The sequence below is a fragment of the Pan paniscus genome, chromosome 20 (assembly GCF_029289425.2).
Source record: "Pan paniscus chromosome 20, NHGRI_mPanPan1-v2.0_pri, whole genome shotgun sequence".
In the NCBI taxonomy this organism is placed as follows: domain Eukaryota; kingdom Metazoa; phylum Chordata; class Mammalia; order Primates; family Hominidae; genus Pan; species Pan paniscus.
The window spans coordinates 58,344,455-58,368,277 of NC_073269.2; the positions used below are offsets into that span (position 1 = coordinate 58,344,455).

General features: G+C 43.9%; 1 protein-coding gene across 3 annotated transcripts in view; it reads left to right on the top strand.

The window, feature by feature from the left end:
• Positions 1–606: 606 nt before the first annotated feature.
• Positions 607–23,823, top strand: part of ZNF480 (zinc finger protein 480) — a 28,761-nt gene continuing 5,544 nt past the window's right edge. The window contains exons 1-4 of one of the 3 annotated variants that reach the window (XM_008959781.4): positions 607–699; positions 3,875–3,965; positions 17,603–17,729; positions 19,288–19,416. In XM_008959781.4, the coding sequence (XP_008958029.2) occupies positions 3,894–3,965; positions 17,603–17,729; positions 19,288–19,416 (328 nt within the window). In that variant the 5' untranslated portion in view covers positions 607–699; positions 3,875–3,893. Of the gene's footprint in view, positions 700–2,772; positions 3,789–3,874; positions 3,966–17,602; positions 17,730–19,287; positions 19,417–23,823 lie in introns of those variants that run through there. The other 2 variants (XM_008959782.5, XM_034945368.3) reach the window with 2 other exon arrangements.

Sequence of the window (23,823 nt, forward strand, 5' to 3'; positions counted from 1 at the left end):
GCCCCTGGTGCTGTCACTAGAAAACTCTCTGGAGCTGAGCACAGGGTTACCTCTGTCCCTCCTGAAAGAACAGGGAATAGAAAAGGAGAGGATTTCTATTCTGCTTTGTGGGCCGTCAGCATGAAATTGCACATTCTACCTAGGCAGGGCTTTGCAGTTCATGTATTAACTTGCGTCGCTTTCACAGACAATCCCAGGGATTTTTAATTAAATTGCTAAATTTAGTTTTTTATGTATTTATTTGAGAGACTGAGTCTCTGTCGCCCAAGCTGGAGTGCAGTGGCCGTCATAACTCAGTGTAAACTCGAACTCCTGGGCTCAAGCGATCCTCCCGCCTCAGTCTTCCGGGTAGCCGGGACTACAGGTGCCCGACGGCACGGTTGGCTTAAGATTAACTTTAATAGCAGGAAATTTCCTGGATCTAATCATTAGCCGACTTTGCTCTGTCCCAGCAAGAGTACAGTTCGGAGACAGCTGAGTTGCTTCAGCCTCCTTGACAGGTCTCGCCGGCAAAACCCGGAAAACACAGGCACTGGAAGCGAGGGGGAGGGAAGCGCAAGCCCCGCCTCGCCCCCGCCCCGCCCCGCCCCGCCCCCGCCCCCGCCCCCGCCCCCGCCCTGCTCGGAGCCCTCCGCTGCGCGCGCAGTTTCCCACAAACCCGGAAGCGGATCGCGTGGAGTGAAGGTCACGCCGCGGCGCGTGAGTTTCCCTTTGTGTAAATTAATCTGCGCTTCCCAACTCCCCCGCGCTTCTGTACCCGGGATCTGAGGGGCCACACAGACCTTGAAATCCTCGCACCGCTCCCTCTACCCCGACCAAATTCAGGCGTCTCCGTGAGAGTCAGGCGGTCGCTTCCCTGTGTGTTTAAATCGCTCGGCGGCGGGTCCTGTCCCCCGTCTTTCTGCCACAGGGCCATGTAGTCACCTCCTGTCGCGGAGTTTTCCTGCTTCAAATCCTTCAGTGATGCTTACATCCGCCCCGCACAGCATAAAGTCCTCCTCCGCTAGGCGGATTCCGGTCTATCCGGTCCCCAAGCCTCGCCTTTGTTGGCCCTGGAGCACAGCGCTCCAATCTCAATCCAGGAGAAGCCGCGTCTTCTGCCGAGTGCTGGGATTCTGCAGACGCCACCCATCTCTTGATCCGGACCCTACCTTTACCCTCCTTGATAGGGGGCCCCGCTACTCCCCAGGCCTTCTCTTCCCAGACACCGCTTCTCCTAACTCTGCGTGTGGGGACGTGACTTACCCTGTCTCTTGACATCCAGTGTTCTTGCGGGCCAAATAACACCCCACTGAAAAGGTGTCCACTGCTTGTGGACATCGGATCCCAATTCCTTCCATGTGAATGTGTGCAGAAAGAGAGACGGAGAGCGAGGGAGAAGAAAGAGAAACATTTTGAAGGAGAAAAAGAAGATTGAGGGAGAGCCATAAGCAGATGGCAAAGTAGAGAGTGGATGGAGGATTTGCAGAGACAGCGAATGAAGCCGAGAAAGTAGCAGGGGGAAAAAAGCAACTGGAGAAATGCAGAGAACAGTTCCATCTCCGGAGAGATGAAGGACAGCAAGATAGTGAGAGGGGCAGCAAAGTGGGAAGTTCCTCAGTTTGAGAGTGGGGGAGAGGAGGAGGGATTTGGAGCCAGGGCAGACAGAGCAGCATGGTGCTGGGACAGCAAGAGGAGTCAGCTGGTGACAACGAGAGCAGAGGGAGAACCACAGCAGGTGGAGGCCTGGGATCTCACGGTGCCAGAGAGTGGGGACAAGGGGGTGTAACAGAAAAGAAGGGATTTAACAGGGAGAGCAGAGGGGGAGTAGAGACAGGGAAAGAGGCAAGACCGGGCACAGTGGCTCACGCCTGTAATCTTAGCACTTTGGGAGGCCAAGGTGGGTGGATCACGTGAGGTCAGGAGTTTGAGACCAGCGTGGGCAACATGGTGAAACCCCATCTCTACTAAAAATACAAAAATTAGCCGGGCGTCAGCGCGTGCATGTAATCCCAGCTACTCAGGAGGCTGAGGCAGGAGAATTGCTTGAACCCGGGAGGCGGAGGTTGCAGTGAGCTGAGATTGCGCCATTGCACTCCAGGCTGGGCGACAAGAGCAAAACTCTGTCTCAGGGGAAACAAACAAACAAAAAAGAGACAAATAGGTGGAGATTGGGATGATCAAAGATTGAGCAGAAAGTTTGGAAAGGGGGTGAAACAAGTTGCCAGAATGGAGCAGAACAGGTGGAAGAGAAGGAATAGAAGGAAGAAGGGGAGAAACATCAGGAGAAGAGAGGGGCTCAAAATGAGCAGAATCTTAGGGGAAAAATAAAGGGGGAAAAAAAGCTAGAGAAAGAAGGTGAGAATGAGAGATACATACAGAATGAGGGAGGGAAACACAGTACCCAGAAAAGAGGGAACCCTGGGTGCAGATGAACAGTGAGTTGATTGGATATTATGATTAAGTTGTGACATTGATTTATCTATTTATAATTTGATAATATGAAATATACTTTAAAAATACAGATGAAGATGAGATATGCAAAACTCCTGTCTGTAAGGCTGGTGCATTTTATAATTCTTGGCATCAGACTTTAGCTTCCACTCACATTCCCTATTCAGGCACAGGTCAGTGACTTGAGTCATTCAGGTGTGGGTCACCCACTTTCCTTTTCCTGGGACGGGGTAGGGTGTGGGCGAGTGTAAAAGATAGCAGGAAAACCAAAGTGTTTTTCCTACTCTTGCAGTCAACACAATAGTGAACACTCAACACAGAATGCTTCATATCTGATGAACAAAATGTGTGGGGATTTCTTCCCACCAACAAGCAATTCGTCAGACACCGCCTGGGTGATCCGTAATTTCAGTCAAGTTGACACTGTCTACTTGAAGTTAGCATCAGATCCCAGAGGTTGGGGGCTCAGTTCCACAAGGCTGCACTACTTCACGTGCTGGTTGTAAGTTCCTGGTTGGGACCTGAACTTCAACCAAACATCTAAAAATTGAAGATTCCCTTGACCCTTTCCTCAGATTTTATTAATTTGTTAGCCTGGTTCACAGAACTCAAGGAAGCATTTTGCTTAGTTTTACCCATTTGCTATGAAGAATATTGCAAAAGATACAGATGACTAGCCCGATGGAAGAACCCTCCTAGCAAATTAATCAGAAGGGGCTTTGGGATACCCTGATTTTTTTTTTCTTTTGTTTTGTTTTGAGACGGAGTTTCACTCTTGTTGCCCAGGCTGGAGTGCAATGGCGTGATCTCAGCTCACTGCAACATCCATCTCCCAGTTTCAAGCATTTCTCCTGCCTCAGCCTCCCAAGTAGCTGGGATTATAGGTGTGTGCCACCACGCCCAGCTAATTTTTGTATTTTTAGTAGAGACGAGGTTTCACAATGTTGGCCAGGGTGGAATAAATGGAGTTCAGTACTGTTTGAAGTTCCAGGCATCCAATGGGGGTCTTGGGACATATTCCCCATGGATAAAGGGATTCCACTGTGTTCTGTCTCTGGTGCTGAGCACCAACGCTCCGTGTCCTCCATTTCTGAGGGATTACATGAGCCTGGGATCCATAGAGAGGGGAGGAGGGGCTGTGCTCTGCATGGGGTTTGGTCAGGGCTGGGTCTGGCCCTGAAGGGGAGCTTAGACCAGGCCAGCTCCCCACTGCTGCAGCATGCGTTTGGGCATCTCTAGGAGGGGAGCAGGTTCTGAAGACGAGTAAAAAACTCACTTCTTGTTCTTCCTGTAGGAGTTTCTTGTCTCTGCATCAACTCTGGTGCAGTGGGCAGCAGAGGACATCTTTCCGCAGGGTGAGGTCTAACCTGTGTGTGTGATTGTGGCACAGGAAGAGGGTGTGTTGATTCTAAGCCCTAAACAGCATATTTTTGACATTTAGGATTGACTTCTAAAGAGTCATGCTGTGTGATGAAAAAGCCCAGAAGAGAAGGAAGAGGAAAGCAAAGGAGTCAGGGATGGCTCTTCCTCAGGTGAGATGATATTCTCGGTGGATTGTTCTGTCTCCTTTCTTTCAGAAACACTGGGCCTTGGAGTTGGGAGTCTTCTCTGAGTCTGAAGTGTCCTGCCTGACAGGTTTGCTCACGCTTACCTATGCCTTCCCTCAGTGCCGAGACCAGCTTGGTCGTGGGGACCCTAACCTAGTGGCACTAGAGGAATTAAAGACACAGACACAAGAATAGAGTGTAAAGTGGGATCAGGGGCCACCAGCCTTCAGAGCTGAGAGCTGCGAACAGGGTTTGACCCACATATTTATTGACAGTGAGCCATTGATAAGCATTGTTTCTACAGATTATAGATTAACTAAAAGCATTCCTTATGGGAAACAAAACATTCTTAGCAAGGAGTAGAGAAACAGTCTCTGGCTAATTATCTGCAGCAAAAACGTGTTAAGGCGCAGGCCACTCATGCTGTTGTTTGTGGTTTGAGCAGTTTTCCACTCCGGGCAGGCCAGGTGTTCCTTGTCCTGCTCCAGTAAACCAACAGCTTCTAGCAGTGTGTGTCATAGCCATCACGAGCACGTTTCATTGCTGCAAAAATCCTGCTTATGGCCAATTTCTTTAAAGCCTGTTGCCAGCATGTCCCCCTTTCTGTTTTTGCAAAGCGACAAAGGCAAAGGCTGCTTTGTCACGGTGGGCTACTTCTCACAGGATTCGGGATTCGGATCTGCATGCTACACAAAGACAAACAACACAGATTAAAAGCACAATCATCATTGAAATCAGGGAGCCTCCAATTGTCTTGATCCATTTTAACGGGTTAATAGCTGCTAATCTGTCTGCAGCTCCTTCAAGCTCTTTAGTTCCTGGCATTAGCATCAGATGTGCCTGAGAGGCTTGGAATACTTGTTCCTTCAGTTTTGTAATATCTAAAGATAAATTTCCAGTATGACCCTTTAAATGTCTCTTAACTCTTTCCTACTCATGCTCTGTTTCATTATACAGATGAGGAGTAATGCAAAAATCAGAAGTATTCCAATCACATTGTATCTGCATTCTATATTCTAGACTAACTACTTGATCTCCTAGCCACATTACAGTTTATTGGAGATCATTGATTTGATTAGCTAGTTTTTGGTCTGTGTTAGTTTGGGAATTCCACTGCAAAGTAGAATTTTTCTGCCAATTATTTACGTAGTCTTCTCTTTGTACTGTGGAATGCAAAGTAACTCCAGCTACCGTGGCAGTAGCTGTGACAGCAATCAATCCCATAATGGTTAAAATTAAAGTGGCAATGAAACACCGAGAGTACCTCAAACTCTTTTGAAGAATTTCAGTAATGTATGCACAGAAGGAGAGGCTTCCCAAGGACAGGAAAGCTTTACAGGTATCCATACTCCTTCTCAGGCTCTTACCACTAAAATAGAATGATCAGTATTATACAGGGAAGAATTCAAGAAAACAATGTACATTCTTGACAAGTCACATGATGATTAGGGAGATCAAGTTTTAAATCACTTACTCCAAACAGAAAAGGAGGCCTTATTGTCAGTCTCGACATGGCTGCAACTGGGGGGTCCTCGGGTTCCTCCCAAAATCTCTTCCTCAGCATCTGGCTCATGATAAGGTTTCAGGTGTCTTAATGGTATCCAAATCGGCTGCTGGTTTTGGCCTGGAGATACACAAGCATAACTTCTACCCCAAGTTATTATTTTACCTATTTCCCAACTTTTTGTTATGGGATCTCTCCACCAAACCAGTTCTGCTTCTGTCTTTGCAGCTGATTTCTGTAAATGCTGTTCAGCTGCTGATAGCATTTGGCCTTTAGGCAGGCTCAAAAAATTTAAAGTCAATAATGCTAGATTCAATTGCATAATTGCAGTTCCATAATCACTGTTCCCCCCTTTGTGTTTTTGTAATTGCTGTTTTAGGGAGAAATTCATTCTTTCCACAATGGCTTGTCCTTGTGAATTATATGGGATGCCAGTAATGTGTTTAATACTCTATATAGAGAAAAATGTAGCTAGAGCTTGGCTAGTACGGCCTTGGGTGTTATCTGTTTTAATAAAAGCTGGAATGCCCATCACTGCGAAGCACTGCAGAAAATGCCATTTAACACAGGCAGAAGAGTCCCTCGTTTGACAAGTAGCCTAAACAAAGTGAGAAAAGGTATCTACACATACATGCACATAAGCCAGTTTACCAAAAGAAGGAACATAAATGACATCCATTTGCCAAACAGAATTAGGTTCCAATCGCCGAGGATTAACTCCTCCTGTAAAAGATGAGGAATGCACCAATTGGCAAGTTGGGCATTGCTGGATAATAGCTTTAGCTTCTTTCCAGGTAATGCTGTATCTATGTTTTAGACCAGAGGCATTAACATGGGGTAAATTGTGAAAGTGTCTAGCATTAGATATTGCAGTAGCAACTAGGTGATCAGCCATTTGATTCCCTGCAGTTAAAGGTCCTGGAAAGGGTGTATGAGCTCTAATATGAGTAATGGAAAAGGGTGCATTCTATTCCTAACTGTGGTTTGTAACTGGGTAAATAAAGTCATTAGCTGTTCATCTGTTGAAATCATAACTGAGCATTTTTAATTGTGTGGAATGGACTACATATGAAGAATTAGAAATTACATTGACAGGCATCTTAAAAGCAGTCAGTACCTTAATTACAGCTACAAGCTCCGATTTTTGAGCTGAAGTATAGGGCGTGTGGAAGACTTTAGTTTTTGATCCAGAGTAAGAAGCTTTGCTGTTACTAGACCCATCTGTAAAAACATTTTCAGCACTTTTAATTGGTTTAAATTTAGTTATTCTAGGGAGCATCTAGTTAGTTTTAAAAATTGAAATAATTTTGTTTTTGGGAAGTGATTATTAAGCACTCCCATGAAATCAGCTAAGTGGGTTTGCTAAGTAAGATGATTTATAAAGGATTGTTGTATTTGTGCCTTTGTAAGAGGGACAATAATATTTTCAGGGTCATATCCATGCAATTTAACAATTCAAATTCTCCCATTCCCTATCAGAGTAGCAATTTGATCCAAATAATGAATTAGAATCCATGAATTCATATGTGGAAGAAAAAGCCATTCTACCAAGTCTGCTTTTGGACAGTAACACCAGTAGGTGAATGCTGAGTTGGAAAAATCAATAAATCTAAAGCCTTTTCTGGATCTATTCTATTTATTTGAGGTTTTATGTACTTGTTTTTCAATGAGTTGTAACTCTGCCTCAGCCTCCTTTGTTAATTGCTGAGGGCTAGTGAGACTAGGATCTCCTTTAAGGATAGAAAATAGATTACTCATGTCATAGGTAGGAATGCCTAGAGCAGGTTGTATCCAATTAATGTCCCTTAGTAATTTTTGAAAGTCATTCAGTGTTTTCAATTGATCCTTATGGTTACTTTCTGTGGCACTACTGTGGTGTCATTTACTAAGGTCCCTAAGTAGGAGTAAGGAGTAGTGGTCTGAATTTTTGTCAGGAGCTATAATTAAACTGGCATGAGAAATCGAATTTTTTAAGTGATCATAATATTGGAGTAATATTTCCTGAGTGGGGGCAGCACAAAGAATATCGTCCATATAATGAATAATATAACACTGTGAAAATTTTTTTATGAGTAGGTTCAATTGCTTGTCCTACATAAGTCTGACAAATTGTTGGACAGTTTAACATGCCTTGTGGCAACACTTTCCAGTGAAAACGCTTAGCAGGCTGCAGGTTGTTTACCGCAGGAATTATAAATGCAAACCGTTCACAGCCTTGCTCAGCTAAGGGGATAGTAAAGAAACAGTCTTTTAAATCTATGACTATTAAAGGCCAATTTTTTAGAATTAGCAGGAAAAGGCAGTCCTGGCTGCAATGTCCCCATAGGTTGTATAACTGAATTAATGGCTCTAAGATCTGTCAACATGCTCCATTTATGTGATTTTTTTCTTAATAACAAAGACTGGAGAATTCCAGGGGGAAAATGTTGGAGCTGTGTGTCCTTTTTCTAATTGTTCAGTAACTAAGTCCTCTAAAGCCTCCAGTTTCTCTTTACTTAGCGGCCATTGTTTTATCCAAGTTGGTTTATTTGTTAACCATTTTAAAGGTATAGGTTCTGGAGGCTTAACAATGGCTGCCATGAAAAATTATATCCTAAACCCTGGTGAGAATTTTGTCCTTCTGCTTGAAGTGGTTTCTTTAACCCTTTTAAATTTTTTTCTAATCCCATGCCAGGCACATACCCCATCTCTTGCATCATATGCTGACTTTGAGGGCTATATAATTGTTCTGGAATGAACGCTTGTGCTCCCCATTGCTGTAATAAATCTCTTCCCCATAAATTTATAGGTACAGCAGTTACAATTGGTTGGCTGGGTGTGGTGGCTCAAGCCTGTAATCCCAGCACTTTGGGAGGCCAAGGTGGGTTGATCACGAGGTCAGGAGTTTGAGACCATCCTGGCCAACATGGTGAAACCCCGTCTCTACTAAAAATACAAAAAAATTAGCCGGGCATGGTGGTGGGCACCTGTGGTCCCAGCTACTCAGGAGGCTGAGGCAGGAGAATGGCGTGAACCTGGGAGGCAGAGCTTGCAGTGAGCCGAGATCGCGCCACTGCACTCCAGCCTAGGGGATGGAGCCAGACTCTGTCTCAAAAAAACAAAAAACAAAAAACAGAAGTTACAATTGGTTGAATAGTCCCAGATTGTTCATTGGGTCCTTCACAATGCAATATATAACTGCTTTGATATACTTTAGGGGCTATACCAACTCCAACTGTGTTAAATCGAGTGGGTTGAATTGGCCACACGGACAGCCAGTGCTGTAGAGAAATGATTGAAATGTCCTCTCCTGTATCTACCAATCCTTTAAGTTTTTTTCCTTAATAGTTATTTCACAGGTAGGATGTTTATTAGTAATTTGATTCACCCAGTAAGCTGCTTTGCCTTGTTTATTCGAGCTTCCAAATCCTCTTGTTCATTTAGTTCATAGCACAGGAGCTTCCAAATCCTCTTGTTCATAGCACAGGAGCTGTGCTATGGGCTCTCCTGGCTCTGCTTTCCAGGGAACAGAAGTAGATATAACAATTTAAATTTCCCCATTGTAATCTGAATCAATGACTCCTGCATGTACTTGCACTCCTTTTAAATTTAAACTAGACCTACCTAGAAGTAAGCCTACTGTCCCCACTGGCAAGGGGTGCCACAGACTCCTGTTGGCACTTTTTGCGGGGGTTCCTCAGGCAGAAAGCTCACAGGTTTTGTGCAGCATAAATCTACTACCGGCTGTGGCAGGGGACAGATATTGTATGGGGGTGAGGGAGTGGCCTGAGCTGGAAACGCCCCGGTTTGGAATGAGGCCTGGGACGGGCCCCTCATGGCGTTTCCTGAAATCGGGTTCCCATCTTCATCAAACTTAGAGTGACACTGATTAGCCCGATGTTTTCGTTTTTTACATTTTGGACATATTTCAGGGTCAGCAGATTTCTTTTTTCCCCCAACTGGCAGCCTGACTTGCTGGTTTTTTCTACATTCTTTTTCAATATGATCATGCTTCCCCCAGTTAAAACAAGCTCCAGGAAGTGGAGTATTTCCTTTACCCACTTTCAGTCCTGCCATTGCCTGGGCTAGCAGAGTAGTCTTATGCAGATTACCTCCAATACCATCACAAGCTTTAATATAGTCAACCAAATGTGCTTTTCCCCTAATAGGTCACAGAGTGGCTTGGCACTCAGGATTGGCGTTGTCGAAAACTAATAACCGCAACACTACGTCCTGAGCAGCTGAATCTGCAATCACCTTTTTAAGAGACTCCTGTAATCTAGCTATAAAATATGCATACAGTTCTTTCAGTCCCTGCTTGACAGCACTTGAAGGATATTGTTCCCTGCCTGAAGTGATTTTTTTCCCAAGCTCTAACGCACACTCCTCTAAGCTGCTCTATGGCATCATCCCACATAACCACTTGTGCATCTAAACCACCCCAGCCACCGACTCCCAAAAGTTGGTCTGCAGTTATATTAATTTGAGGTTGGGCCTGGGCGTTGTGAGCAGCCTGGATGGAAGCTTCATCTGCCCACCAAGTTTTAAATTGTAAGAACTGAGCAGGAGTTAGACAAGCTCAAGTAAGTGCATTGTAGTCAGTAGGAATCATTTGACTGGAGACAGCAACATTCTTTAACAGTCCCATTACAAAACAAGAACCTGGTCCATATTGATTAATAGCTTGTTTAAATTCTTTAAGTATTTTAAAAGGAAAAGGCTCAAATGTAGCCATCATATTCCCCTGTTGATCAGGTGGGTGTATTCTAACAGCGAACTGCCAAGCATCCATATCACACTCTCATCTAGCTTGCTGGATTCCTGCCTGAATAGAACAGAGAGCAGTTGCTTGAGGCGCTGCTCAAACAGTCACTAGGGCAACTACTTTTTGTCCAGTGTCCTCTGGAAAAGAAAGACCTGGAGGGTGAGGCCACTCTTTTTCTTCAAAATGATGAGGGGGTGTAGACGGGTAGGGACAAACCTCTCCCTCCTTTGCTGCTTTAGCTGGCAAGGAAACCTTCTCTGTCACTTCTTCTGTACTTCATTACACTCCCCTTCTTCCTCTGATTCCTCTTCCTTATCATCTGTGTGGAAAGGCTCCAAGGTGGAATGAACCAGAGCCCACACTGACTAGACAGTTATAGGAATATCCTCAGTGCCATCCTTATATGACTTCTTCAGTGTGCTGCCTACCTTTTCCCAGACCTCTACATGCATAGTTTCTCAGTCCGGATACCCGGGGCAATATTTCTCTACAACACTAAAAACCTGCATGAGTCAGCTAGTGCTAACCTTTACTCTTCCTTTTCTGAGGAGCTGCTGAAGGAGACTCAAATAAGCCTCATGTCTGCTCGACCCTTGTCCCATTGTTACCCTGATGCTTCTGAGCTCCCCTTCTTACTCACCGCAGGGATTGCTTAAGAGTACTTGGGTGTTCTCCAGTGTAGTTCCACGTTCTCCAGCCGTCACTCTGGTGACCCTTCGACCTGGGTTTGAGCCCCATGTTGGGCGCCACTTGCTCAGACCAGCTCAGTCGTGGGGACCCTAACCTAGTGGCGCTAGAGGAATTAAATACACAGACACAAGAATAGACTGTAAAGTGTGATCACGGGGCCAACAGCCTTCAGAGCTGAGAGCTGTGAACAGAGTTTGACCCACATTTTATTGACAGCAAGCCAGTGATAAGCATTGTTTCTATAGATTATAGATTAACTAAAAGCATTCCTTACAGGAAACAAAACATTCTTAGCAAGGATTAGAGAAACAGGCTCTGGCTGATTATCTGCAGCAAAAACGTGTTGTTAAGGCACAGGCCACTCATCCTACTGTTTGTGGTTTGAGCAGTTTTCTACTTTGGGCAGGCCAGGTGTTCCTTGCCCTTCTCCAGTAAACCAACAACTTTTAGCAGTGTGTGTCATAGCCATCATGAGCACATTTCATTGCTGCAGAAATCCTATTTATGGCCAGCTTCTTTAAAGCCTGTTTATGACAGGCTTAGGGCCTGTTGCCAGCACCGCAGTCCTTGTAATCTCTCTTAGATTCCATCTCCCGTTACCCAGTGACATGAACTGGGGATGAGGCTTCACTGGGCATGGTTCTGGGAAGGGCTCACTCCCTAGCATGGATGGAGATGGAGTGCGGGCCCCATGGTGTTAGAGCTGTTGGGCAGTAGGGATTGTTCAGGGGCCACATCTGACTTCACTGTCACCTCTCTGTAGACCAGAAGCTGCATGTGGAAGTCATGTATTATTGTGCACAAGCACCTAGTAAATTCTAGGAAAGGAGTGAAGGAAGGAAAACGTTTTCTGCTTGATTTTTTTTTTCTTTTTTTTTTTTTGAGACCGAGTCTTGCTCTGTCATCCAGGCCAGAGTACAGTAGCGCAATCTCGGCTCACTACAACTTCTGTCTCCCTGGTTCAAGCAATTCTTGTGCCTCAGTGTCCCAAGTAGCTGGGATGTCAGGTGCCCACCACCACGCCCAGCTAAGTTTTGTATTTTTATTAGAGATGGGGTTTCAACATGTTGTCTAGGCTGGTCCTGAACTCCCGAGCTCAGGTGATCCACCCACCTCAGCTTCCCAAAGTGCTGGGATTATAGGCGTGAGCCACTGTGCCCAGCCTTCCTTCCTGATTTTTACTACAGTTGAAGCTAAACGCCTTTCCCAGTTTTTTATGTCTAGCTTGGTTCAGGGAGGACGTTCTCTCATCATTCTCAGCGTGTGCCTCTCACAGAGACCGATTTTCCTTTGGGGAGTCTCCTGCACCAGCTGTGTTAAGCAAAAAATGTGATAATTTTGCTCAGAGATTGGAGCAGATTTTTTTTTTTTGTCAGAGAGGAGGAAATCATATTCTTGTCCACGAATTATTATTATCATTTTTTCAACATCAAATTATGTATAAATTTGTCTTATAGGAAAACTCCAAATGTACAGGTTAGGCCATCAAATACAAAACATTCCCTGTCCTAAATGTCTATGTGACATGTAAATAATTGTTATGGGAGGGAGCCTTCCACCCTCTCTCAGTCTCACTGGGACCCACTCCTGTCACCTCTGTCAGGAGTGAGAGCAAGTCCTGTAGAATTATATGTATACAGCATTGTGGTGTTTTAAGTAAAATTCTCAGTGATTGTTTTATGATACTTTATTCTGTAAGTTGTGAAAATTTACTCCTTTACAACTTCATGTGAACGTTCTCTGAATTAACAATCAGTCATCTCTCTGATTTTAGTGTCTGGCTTGGTTCAGGGAAGATGCGCTCTGGTCAGCCCAGCTGGAGACTCTGGAGGTCCCTCGCCTTGTCTGGGATGTGTCCTCTCTGGGCTTTGCTTGTTACCTCCTCACTGACGGGGGTGACCAGGTTCTGCTGAGGAGTGTCCCTTTCTGCACCTGCTCTTCAGCCTGTGTGGGGCAATAGGAAGCTGGGGTCTGCACTGTCACCTGGTGTCTGCCTGCATTACTGCTGGCTCTGGTTTATACTGGTGCCTTTGTTCTCAGTGGCTTCCTGACCTGGGGCCCTGTTACTTCAATGCTTATGTTCAGACAAGACAGAAACTTGTCCCTTAGGCAGTTCCCTGAAAAGTCAGAAGGAAGACATTCCCATTGTTTTCCTCTCTCAGGAGATATCTGGAGTTTGTGGTATCCTCTGGATGATGGCATGTCATGCCTGGGCAGGGGTTCTGGTGGGTGTGTGTCACATTTTCACACTCAGCTCCCAGTAGGTTGACTTGGTACTGGGGCATCTCTGGGTGCAGCCTCCTGAGTGGCTTCTGGATTTCTCACAAAAGTCAGTTTGCCCACATATTCTTGTTTAATTTGTGTCTACATGGATTCAAAATGGTCCGGGGCTTCCTATTCCTCTGTCTTGCTGACATTACTCTTTTAGTAGAGTTGCAGATTTCTTACACAGGTCTGGAATGTCTTCTAGTTAGGGGCTATTTCCTAAGGGAGATGTCAGATGTTTCTTTACTGTATGTGTCATTTTATAAATAATGCTGCTAAAGAAGGAAATTTTTTTCAATATATTCTTTTTTCTTTTTTTTAAATTTATTTTCTTCTTTTAATTCATTTTTCTTTCTTTCTTTTTGAGACAGAGTCTTGCTCTGTCACCCAGGCTGGAGTGCCGTGGCAGGATCTCAGCTCACTGCAACTTCTGTCTTCTGGGTTCAAGCAATTCTCATGCCTCAGCCTCACAAGTAGCTGAGACTACAGGCACCCACCACCATGCCCAGCTAATTTTTTGTATTTTTAGTGGAGATGGGGTTTCACCATGTTGGCCAGGCTGGTCTCGAACTCGTGACCTCAAGTGATCCGCCTGCGTCGGCCTCCCAAAATGCTGGGATTACAGGCATGACCCCAGCACTGCACCAGGCTAATATATTCTTATTAGTTAATATGTTAAAATGACATTCTTTGTCTTGGTTAAAATAATTTTGTTAATTATATACCTTTTTAAATCCAGCTTTTTCCTGCCCCCAACCCCAACTAATTTTTTTTTTTTTTTAACCTCTCTTTCTGGTCCCTGCCCAGGCATCCTGTGCAGTGGTGATTGGCTGCAGCACAGACCAGCCCCCTTTTCCCTGCCTTAAAGTCGAGGAAATGTCTGCCATGTTTACTGCTGATTATCATGTTTCATGAGACGTTCTTGCTTAATGATATGGTTGTTTTTGTTTTCAAATTTTATTTTTGGCCTTGTTTTTAATTATCTAGCAATTTCTTAAGATGTATACTGCTAGCCAGTCGTGGTGGCTCATGCCTGTAATCCCAGCACTTTGGGAGGCCGAGGCGGGCAGATCACGAGGTCAGGAGATCGAGACCATCCTGGCTAACACAGTGAAACCCTGTCTCTACTAAAAATACAAAAAAAAATTAGCCGTGCTTGGTGGCGGGCACCTGTAGTCCCAGCTACTTGGGAGGCTGAGGCAGGAGAATGGCGTGAACCCAGGAGGCGGAGCTTGCAGTGAGCCGAGATCACGCCACTGGACTCCAGCCTGGGTGACAGAGCGAGATTCTGCCTCAAAAAAAAAAAAAATGTATACTGCTGAGATATTTTCTGTGACTTATTTTGTTGAATTATTATATCATATTAATAAATTTTCTGTGATGTATTAATGTTTTATTAATGGAATATATTGATAAACCCCATTGGGCTTTTGTAAATACCAAATAGATAAATTTTATGGACATAATTATTATATTTATGTAAGTCAGGGTTGATCACATGTGTGTAGAATCCCAGCTTCTTGGGAAGCTGAGGCAGGAGGATCCCTTGAATGCAGGAGTTTAAGACCACCCTAGGCAACATACTGAAACCCCATCTAAATTTTTTAAAATATTATGTATAATCATGTTTTTTATATCAATAAAGATGGGATCTTTCTGTGTTGCCCAGGCTGTTCTCAAACCCCTGTCCTCAAGCAGACCTCCCACCTTGGCCTCCCAAAGTGCTGGGATTACAGGTGGAGCCACCATGCCCAGCCTACATTTATATTTTTGAATCTGGGTATTTAATAGAGATTGGAGTTCAACTTTCTGTGTTTTTTCCTGGTCTATCATTTTTTAATGTCTTAATATACAGCAATGTTTATAAACTCAATTGAGTACAATTTATACATTTTTGTTGCAAACATGCTGAAATGTACATAGCAAAAATAACAATGACAGGTGGGTGCAGTGGTACAAACCTTTAGTTCCAGATACTTGGGAGGCTGAGGAGGGAGAAACATTTGAGCCCCAGGAGTTCAAGGCCATAGTACACTGTGAATAAGCCACCTCCATGCAACCTGGACAACATAGTGAGACCCTGTCTCTAAAAATTAAAAAAAAAAGTGATGACAAATGTCATCTAAAAAATAGGTTATTGACAGACGACAACTCCTATTTCAGTTGATGTGTGTAAGTGTATATGTATGCTAGTGTATATGGGTCTAAGTGTACATATATATAAGTGTGGACCGTGATGCGTGTTCATGACTGCACAGATGAGCAAGTCTATGGTTTTATTAAAGACACGTCATCATTTTTATGTATTTTTTTAACAGTTGAAATTACATCTGAAATATTTTCCATGACCTCGGAAATTGTCCTACACCATCATGTTAATGAGTTGATGGCTGTGAATAGTAACATGGGATACATGTGTGTACTCATATATAATTTTTTTTTTTTTTGACAGTCTCTTTTTGTCACCAGGCTGGGGTGCAGTGGCGTGATCTTGGCTCACTGCAATCTCTGCCTCCCAGGTTCAAGTGATTCTCCTGCCTCAGCCTCCTGAGTAGCTGGGATTAAAGGCACGTGCCACCGTGCCCAGCTAATTTTTGTATTTTTTAGTAGAGACTGGGTTTCACCACGTTGGTCAGGCTGGTCTTGATCCCCTGACCTTGTGATCCGCCCGCCTTGACCTCCCAAAGTACTGGGATTACAGGCGTGAGCCACCATGCCCAGCCATAATGACCTTTTATGAAGGCCCATGATTTTATCCCTAAACTTGTTTTAACTTTTTTCTTAGGTAATTGTCAATTTACTTTTGATGCTGATCTGTTCATTGTTTGAGTCTTTTGGTTTGGTTCTAATGCCCGGACGCCTGGGATCTGGTGCTTACTTTGCTGTTTTTAGTCCTTACACCTGGGGCGAGTTTCTTAGGGTATCTGTGACACGGTTGTCTTCTCAGTAAGACAGGGACAGGTCTTTCTTTCATGGGCTTTTGTTGTTATAGGAGTTAGTACATGTAAAGCATTTAGAATAGTGCCTGTCACATGGAAAGTGTTCAAAAGCTTCAGTCATTGCTATTGTTATCATCCCAGTTTTATAATTCTTTTTTTTTTTGAGACAGAGTCTCACTCTGTAGCCTAGGCTGTAGTGCAGTGGTGTGATGTTGGCTCATCGCAGCTTCTGCCTCCTGGGTTTAAGCAATTCTCTTGCCTCAGCCTCCTGAGTAACTGGGATTACAGGCACCCACCAGTACCCCCAGCTGATTTTTGTATTTTTAGTAGAGGTGGGGTTTCACCATGTTGGCCAGGATGGTCTTGAACTCCTGACCTCAAGTGATCTGCCCTCCTCGGCCTCCCAAAATGGTGGGATTACAGGTGTGAGCCACCGCGCCCAGCCTATAATTCTTTCTCTCTTTTTTTTTCGTGAGATGAAGTCTCACTCTTGTCCCCCAGGATGGACTACAGTGGTGCAATCTCAGCTCACTGCAACCTCTGCCTTCCTGGTTCAAGTGATTCTTCTGCCTCAGCCTCCTGAGTAGCTGGGATTAACAGGTGCATACCACCACGCCCAGCTAATTTTTGTATTTTAATTAGAGACAGGGTTTCACCATGTTGGCCAGACTGGTCTCTAACTCCTGACCTCAGGTCATCTGCCCACCTCAGCCTCCCAAAGTCCTGGGATTACAGGCGTGAGCCACCATGCCTGGCCTATAATTCTTTTTTTTTTTTTTTTTTTTGAAGCCACTGTGGACATTGTCATCTCCAAAGACACCACTTGTCTTGTAGTGATGGTGATATTGATAGGTATTCAGATCAGGTAGATACTGAATATGACTTGGAGTGTCAAAAATAATAGCTAATGCTTCTATAGAGATAACCATGGGTTAATTTTTTATTGGCATTTCTTATATGTCCACAAAATGAGAAATCTATATTGATTTTTAAAATATAACTTCTTTTGGAAAAGTATAATAAAACACAATTCACAGGCCAGGGTGGTGGCTCACACCTGTAATCCCAGCACTTAGGGAGGCTGAGATGTGTGGACAAGAGTTCAAAACCAGCCTGGCCAACGTGGTGAAATTCCATCTCTACTGAAAATACAAAAATTAGCCAGGTGTGATGGTGTGCACCTGTAGTCCCAGCTACTTGGGAGGCTGAGGCACAAGAATTGATTGAACCCAGGAGGCGGAGGTTGCAGTGAGCCGAGATCGCACCACTGCACTCCAGCCTGGGCAACAGAGTAAGACTCTGTCTCAAAAAAAAGAAAAAAAACACATTTACAGACACATAACTACATCACAGATACCTTAATGGGGATTCGTCAGAACATTCTCTTCAATCCAGTTAATCTTTACAACTCCCTTCTCATTTTGAGTGAAGATTAATACCCTTTACATATCCTGTTGGTGAAATGTGGTTTTCATTTTAGGGACACTTGACATTCAGGGATGTGGCCATAGAATTCTCTCAGGCGGAGTGGAAATGCCTGGACCCTGCACAGAGGGCTTTATACAAGGATGTGATGTTGGAGAACTACAGGAACCTGGTCTCCCTGGGTGAGGATCATGCCCCTGCAGAAGCCGGGATCTGCCCTTGGTTATTTCAGCATTTTCCCTTGCATGCCTCCTGGGAGCCCCTGCATTGTTTGACTGACATTAAGCAGGAGAATCACTTGAACCTGGGAGGCAGAGGTTTTGGTGAGCCGAGATCACGTCATTGCCAGCCTGCCAACAGAGCGAAACTCCGTCCCCCAAAAAAAAAAAAAAAAAAAAAACAACCAAAAAAACCCTTATTGACTCAGGCTGGGACCAGTGGCTCACACCTGTAATCCCAGCAGTTTGGGAGGCCAAGGCAGGAGGATCACTTGAGGTCAGGAGTTCGAGACCAGCCTGGCCAACATGGTGAAACCCCATCTCTACTAAAAATACAAAAATTAGCCGGGCATGGTGGTGGGAGCCTGTAATCCCAGCTACTTGGAAGGCTGAGTCAGGAGAATCTCTTGAACCCAGGAGGTGAAGGTTGCAGTGAGCCAAGAATGCACCATTGCACTCCAGCCTGGGTAACAAGAGTGAAACTCCGTCTCATTAAAAAAACAAACAAACAAACAAAAAAAACTAAAAACCTTGTTGACTCAGAAATGAAAAGCTCCATAGTGTTTTCTGGAGTTGAAATGTCCTTTTTCTTCAGATGTTCTGTCCCCTTCATTATACATCATTGGGTGGTACCAGGGCGGAAGTATGCATAAAACCTTTTTTGTTTGTTTTTGAGATTGAGTCTTGCTCTGTTGCCCCGGCTGGAGGGCACGTGATCTTGGCTTACTGCAGCCTCTGCCTCCCAGGCTTAAGCAATTCGCCTTAGCCTCCCTAGTAACTGGGATTACAGGCACGTGCCACCACACCCGGCTAATTTTTCTATATTTCATTTTTACAATGTTGGCCAGGCTGGTCTCAAAGTCCTGGGCTCGAGCAATCCACCTGCCTCAGCCTCCCGAAGTGCTGGGATTACAGGCATGAGCCCCCGCACCCAGCTGCATAAAACCTTACGGCAAACTTTTCAGATACCCACTTCCCTGTTTTCTACTCCTGTGCTTTGTTTTATGTTTTGTTTTTTTTTTTGAGACAGAGTGTTTCACTCTTGGAGGCTGGAGTGCAATGGCGCGATCTCGGCTCACTGCAACCTCCGCCTCCTGGGGTCAAATGATTCTCCTGCCTTAACTGCTCGAGTAGCTGGGATTAGAGGCATGTGCCACCATGCTTGGCTAATTTTTTTTTTGTATTTTTAGTAGAGACAGAGTTTCTCTGTGTTGGTCAGGCTGATCTCGAACTCCCGACCTCAGATGGTCCACCCATCTTGGCCTCCCAAAGTGCTGGGATTACAAGCGTGAGCCACCACGCCCAGCCTCTACTCCTGTGCTTTATACTCAGTAGTTCTCGGAAAGGGGCTTGATGTCTGCATGTTATAATATTCCCTAAGCATTCAGAAGGAGGCAGTCTATGGATGAATTTGTGAAATATTATTCTTGATTCATTTGTGATATCCTGTCTCCTTCCTACACATAGGGCTTGGATTTTGGAGATGCCACAGCACATTTTGATTTTTTTTTTTTACAAACAGGAATCTCTCTTCCTGACCTGAATATTAACTCCATGTTGGAGCAAAGGAGGGAGCCCTGGTCTGGTGAGAATGAAGTGAAAATAGCAAAAAATTCAGACGGGAGGGAGTGCATCAAAGGCGTGAACACAGGTAAGAGCTCAGATGGGCATGGTGGAAGCCATGCTGTTGTTTGGGCTTTTGTTTTGTTTTGTTTTGTCTAGTTTGGGTTTTTTATGTTTGTATTTTTGTTTGTTTTGTTTTTGAGATGGAGTCTCACTCTGTCATGAAACAGCCTGAGAGACAGAGCGAGACTCAGTTTCAAATAAATAAGTAATTTTTTTGTTTATTTGACTGGAGATCTTTCTTTCGCTCTCTCTCTTTCTCTTTCTTGCTTTCTTCCTTTCTTCCTTTCCTTTATTTGAGATGGAATTTTGCTCTATTGCCCGGGCTGAAGTGCAGTGGCGCTATCTCAGTTCATTGCAACCTCTGCCTCCTGGGTTCAAGGGATTCTGCTACCTCAGCCTTCCAGGTATCTATGATTATGGTCACCTGCACCATGCCTGGCTAATTTTTGTTCGTATTTTCAGTAGAGACAGGGTTTCACTATGTTGGCCAGGCTGGTCTCGAACTCCTGACCTTAAGTGATCTATCTGCCTCGGCCTCCCAAAGTGCTAGAATTACAGGCATGAGCTACCGCGCCCAGCTTCTTTTTGTTTTTCAGATACAGGGGTCTTGCTATGTTGATTTTGAACCCCTAGGCTTAAGCAATCCTCCTGCCTCAGCCTCCATAAGTACTCTGATTACCGGCATGAGCCATGATGCCTAGTCTTATTTTTTTATTTCGAATTTAGATTTAATTGATTACCAGGAATATTTAACTAATTCCCCCGACAATTTCACTGTCTCCCCTCCCACTTTCTTGTCTGTTTGTGTGAATTTCAGTATTTTGGATACTCAAATGGAATCATACAGTTTTTGTCTTTTTATGACTGGCTTATCTCACTTACCGTAGTGTCTTTCAGGTTCATCTATTTTGTAGCACATCAAGAAATTTGTATATTCTTTTAGGACTGAATAATGTTCTTCTATTTGTCTGTACCACAGTTTGTTTAACTATTCATCCATTGGTGGACACCTGCATTGCGCCTACCTCTTTATTATTTTTGAATAATGCTGCTATGAACATGGGTTTTTGTTGTTGTTGTTTTTTGAGACAGTGTCTCACTGTCTCGCCCAGGCTGAAGCGCAGTGGCATGATCTTGGCTCACTGCAACCTCCACCCGCTGGGTTCAAGCGATTCTCCTGCCTCAGCCTCCCAGACAGCTAGGACTACAGGTGCACACCACCATACCCAGCTAGTTTTTGTATCTTTAGTAGAGACGGGGTTTCACCATATTGGCCAGGCTCGTCTTGAACTCCTGACCTCATGATCTACCTGCCTCAGCCTCCCAAAGTGCTGGGATTATAGGCGTGAGCTATCGTGCCTGGCCTTGACCATGGGTTTTTAAGTATCTCTTCAAGATGCTGTGTTTACTTTCATTTTATTTTTCATTTGTTTGTTTGAGATGGAGTTTCGCTTTTGTTGCCCAGGCTGGAGTGCAATGGTGCAATCTCGGCTAACTGCAACCTCCACCTCCTGGGTTCAAGCAGTTCTCCTGCCTCAGCCTCCTGAGCAGCTGGGATTACAGGTGTGTGCCACCACGCCCAGCTAATTTTTGTGTTATTAGTAGAGACAGGGTTTCACCATGTTGACTAGGCTGGTCTCGAACTCCTCACCTCAGGTGATCCGCCTGCCTAGGCCTCCCAAAGTAGTAACATTAAGGGTGTGAGCCAGTGCGCCTGGCCTTTTTCTTATCTTTATACCCAGATGTGGAATTGTTGCCTATACTGATCATTTGATTTTGGATTCTTTGAGAAAATGTCATACTTGTTTCCATAGTGACTGCACCATTTCAATTTTCCACCAACAGTGGCACAAAATTCTCCTATTTCTCCATATTTTCGACAACACTTGTGATTTTCTGGTGTTTCATTTTTTTCCCTTTTCTTGACAAAACGTATTCTATATGGGTGTGAGGTGATATTCTTTATTGGTGTGAGGAAAAATATTCAGTTTTCTATTTGCATTTCTCTCTAATGATTTGTGATATTTTGCATTTTCTTATATGGTCGTATATCACCTTTGGAAAAATGTGTATTTCTTTCCACATTTCTTAATTCGTTATTTGTTTTGCTTTGTAGGACTTATTTATATATTTTTATTTTATTATTTTAAATAATTATTTATTTATTTTTTGAGACGGAGTCTTGCTCTGTCACCCAGGCTGGATGCAGTGGCGTGATCTCGGCTCACTGGTACCTGCGCCTCCCAGGTTCAAGCAATTCTCCCACCTCAGCCTCCCAAGTAGTTGGGATTACAGATGCACACCACCATGCCTGGCTAAATTTTTGTATCTTTAATAGAGATGGGGTTTCACTATGTTGGCCAGGCTGGTCTTGAACTCCTGACCTCAGGTGATCTACCTGCTGCAGCCTCTCAAAGTGCTGGGATTACAGGCATGAGCCACCACATCTGGCCTATATATATTTTAGATATTAAGTTTTTATCACAGATATGATATGCAAATATTTTCTCACATATGGTAGGTTTTCTTTACATTGTGGTAATTGTTTTCTTCTATCCACAATAGTTCTCAATTTTGTCATAGTGCATCGTGTGTATATTTACCTTCTTTCCTGTACTATCAATTTTATATCTGGGGAAATGTTGAATCCAATCTCATGAAGCTTTTTACCTATGGTTTTTTCTAGGAGTTTTATCGTTTTAGGTCATAAATAGACTTTAAGTTAATTTTTGCATAGGGTGTAAAGTAAGGGTTCAGCCTCATTCCTTTGCTTGTGGGCATCCTTTTTCTTCAGCACTATTTGATGAAGTGACTGTCCTTTCCTTGTTACATGGTCTTGACATTTTGATTGAACATCATTCTACCAAGTATTTGAGGGTTTGTTTCTGGCTTCTCTATTCTTGCTTTTTTTTCATTTTTGCATGGGGGGATGGATTCTCGCTCTGTCATCCAAGCTGGAGTGCAGCAGTGAGATCTCGGCTCACTGCAACCTCTGCCTCCTGGGTTCAAGTGATTCTCCTGCCTCAGCCTCCCGAGTAGCTGGGATTACAGGCATGTGCCACCATGCCTGGCTAATTTTTGTATTTTTAGTAGAGATGGGGTTTCACCACGTTAGTCAGTCTGGTCTCAAACTCCTGACCTCAAGCAATCTGCCCGCCTCGGCCTCCCAGAACCCTGAGATTACAGGTGTGAGCCACCACACCTGGGTCATTTTTTACTTTAATGGAGAATTTTATCCTCTCATTTGGGTTACCAGTACTGTCTGGAATCCTTTTATTTCATTTTGAAGGGCTCCCTGTAGCATTTCTTGTTGGACAGGTCTAGAGTAGTAATGAACTTTCTTAGCTCTTCTTTATCGAGGAAAGTCTAAATTTCTCCTTTATTTTTGCAGGTGACTTTTGCTAAATATAGTATTCTTGGTTGATTTTAAGCACTTTCAATATGTCATCTCACTGCCTTCTGGCAGGCAAAGTTTCCACTGGAGAAAGCACATAGTCTTATACCTTTTCCTCTAAATGGCAAATATCTTTTTTGTTGCTCCTGTCAAAATTCTTCCTCTGTCTTTGATGTTTGATAATTTGCTTATAATGTATCTCTGTGTGAATGTCCTTGGGTTCATTTTAATTTGAATGGTCAAGCTTCTTGAATTGTATATTCAGGTCTTTCTTCAGAATTGGGATTTGGACAATTATTTGGACATTATTTCTTCAGTTGCAATTTCTGATCCTCTGTCTTCTCCTTGTGAACCTCTAATAATTTGTATGTTGTTGTGCTTGAGAGCATCCGAAAAATGTATTAGCATTTATTTGCTTTTCTTCTCTGTTTTTTGTTTTTGGTCTTTGTAGCTGATACTGTGTTTTTTTGTTTTGTTTTGTTTTGTTTTTTTAATTAGAGTCTCGCTCTGTAGCCCAGGCTGGAGTGTAATGGCTCCATCTTGGCTCACTGCAATCTCTGCCTCCCAGGTTCAAGCGATTCTCCTGCCACAGCCTCCTGAGTAGCTGGGATTACAGGTGCATGCCCCCACGTCCATCTAATTTTTGTATTTTTAGTGGAGACAGGCTTTCACCGTGTTGGTCAGGCTGGTCTCAAACTCCTGACCTAGTGATCCTCCTGCCTTGGCCTCCCAAAGTGCTGGGATTACAAGCGTGAGCCACTGTGCCTGGTGGAGCTGATACTTTTGAATAACTGACCTTTAAGTTTGCTCATTCTTTTTGGTGCTCTATCCATCTGCTGTTGAGCACCTAATGAATTTTTACTTTATTTATTGTATTTCAGCTCCAGAATGTTTTTTGTTTCCTCCTTTGTTTAATATCCTCCTTCTCATGTATTGTTTTTCTGATTTCATTTAGTTGTCTATCTCTCCTTGATATCTTTTAGCTTATTAAGAATCTTAAGGCAATTGCTTTAAATATATGTCAAGGGCCAGGTGCAG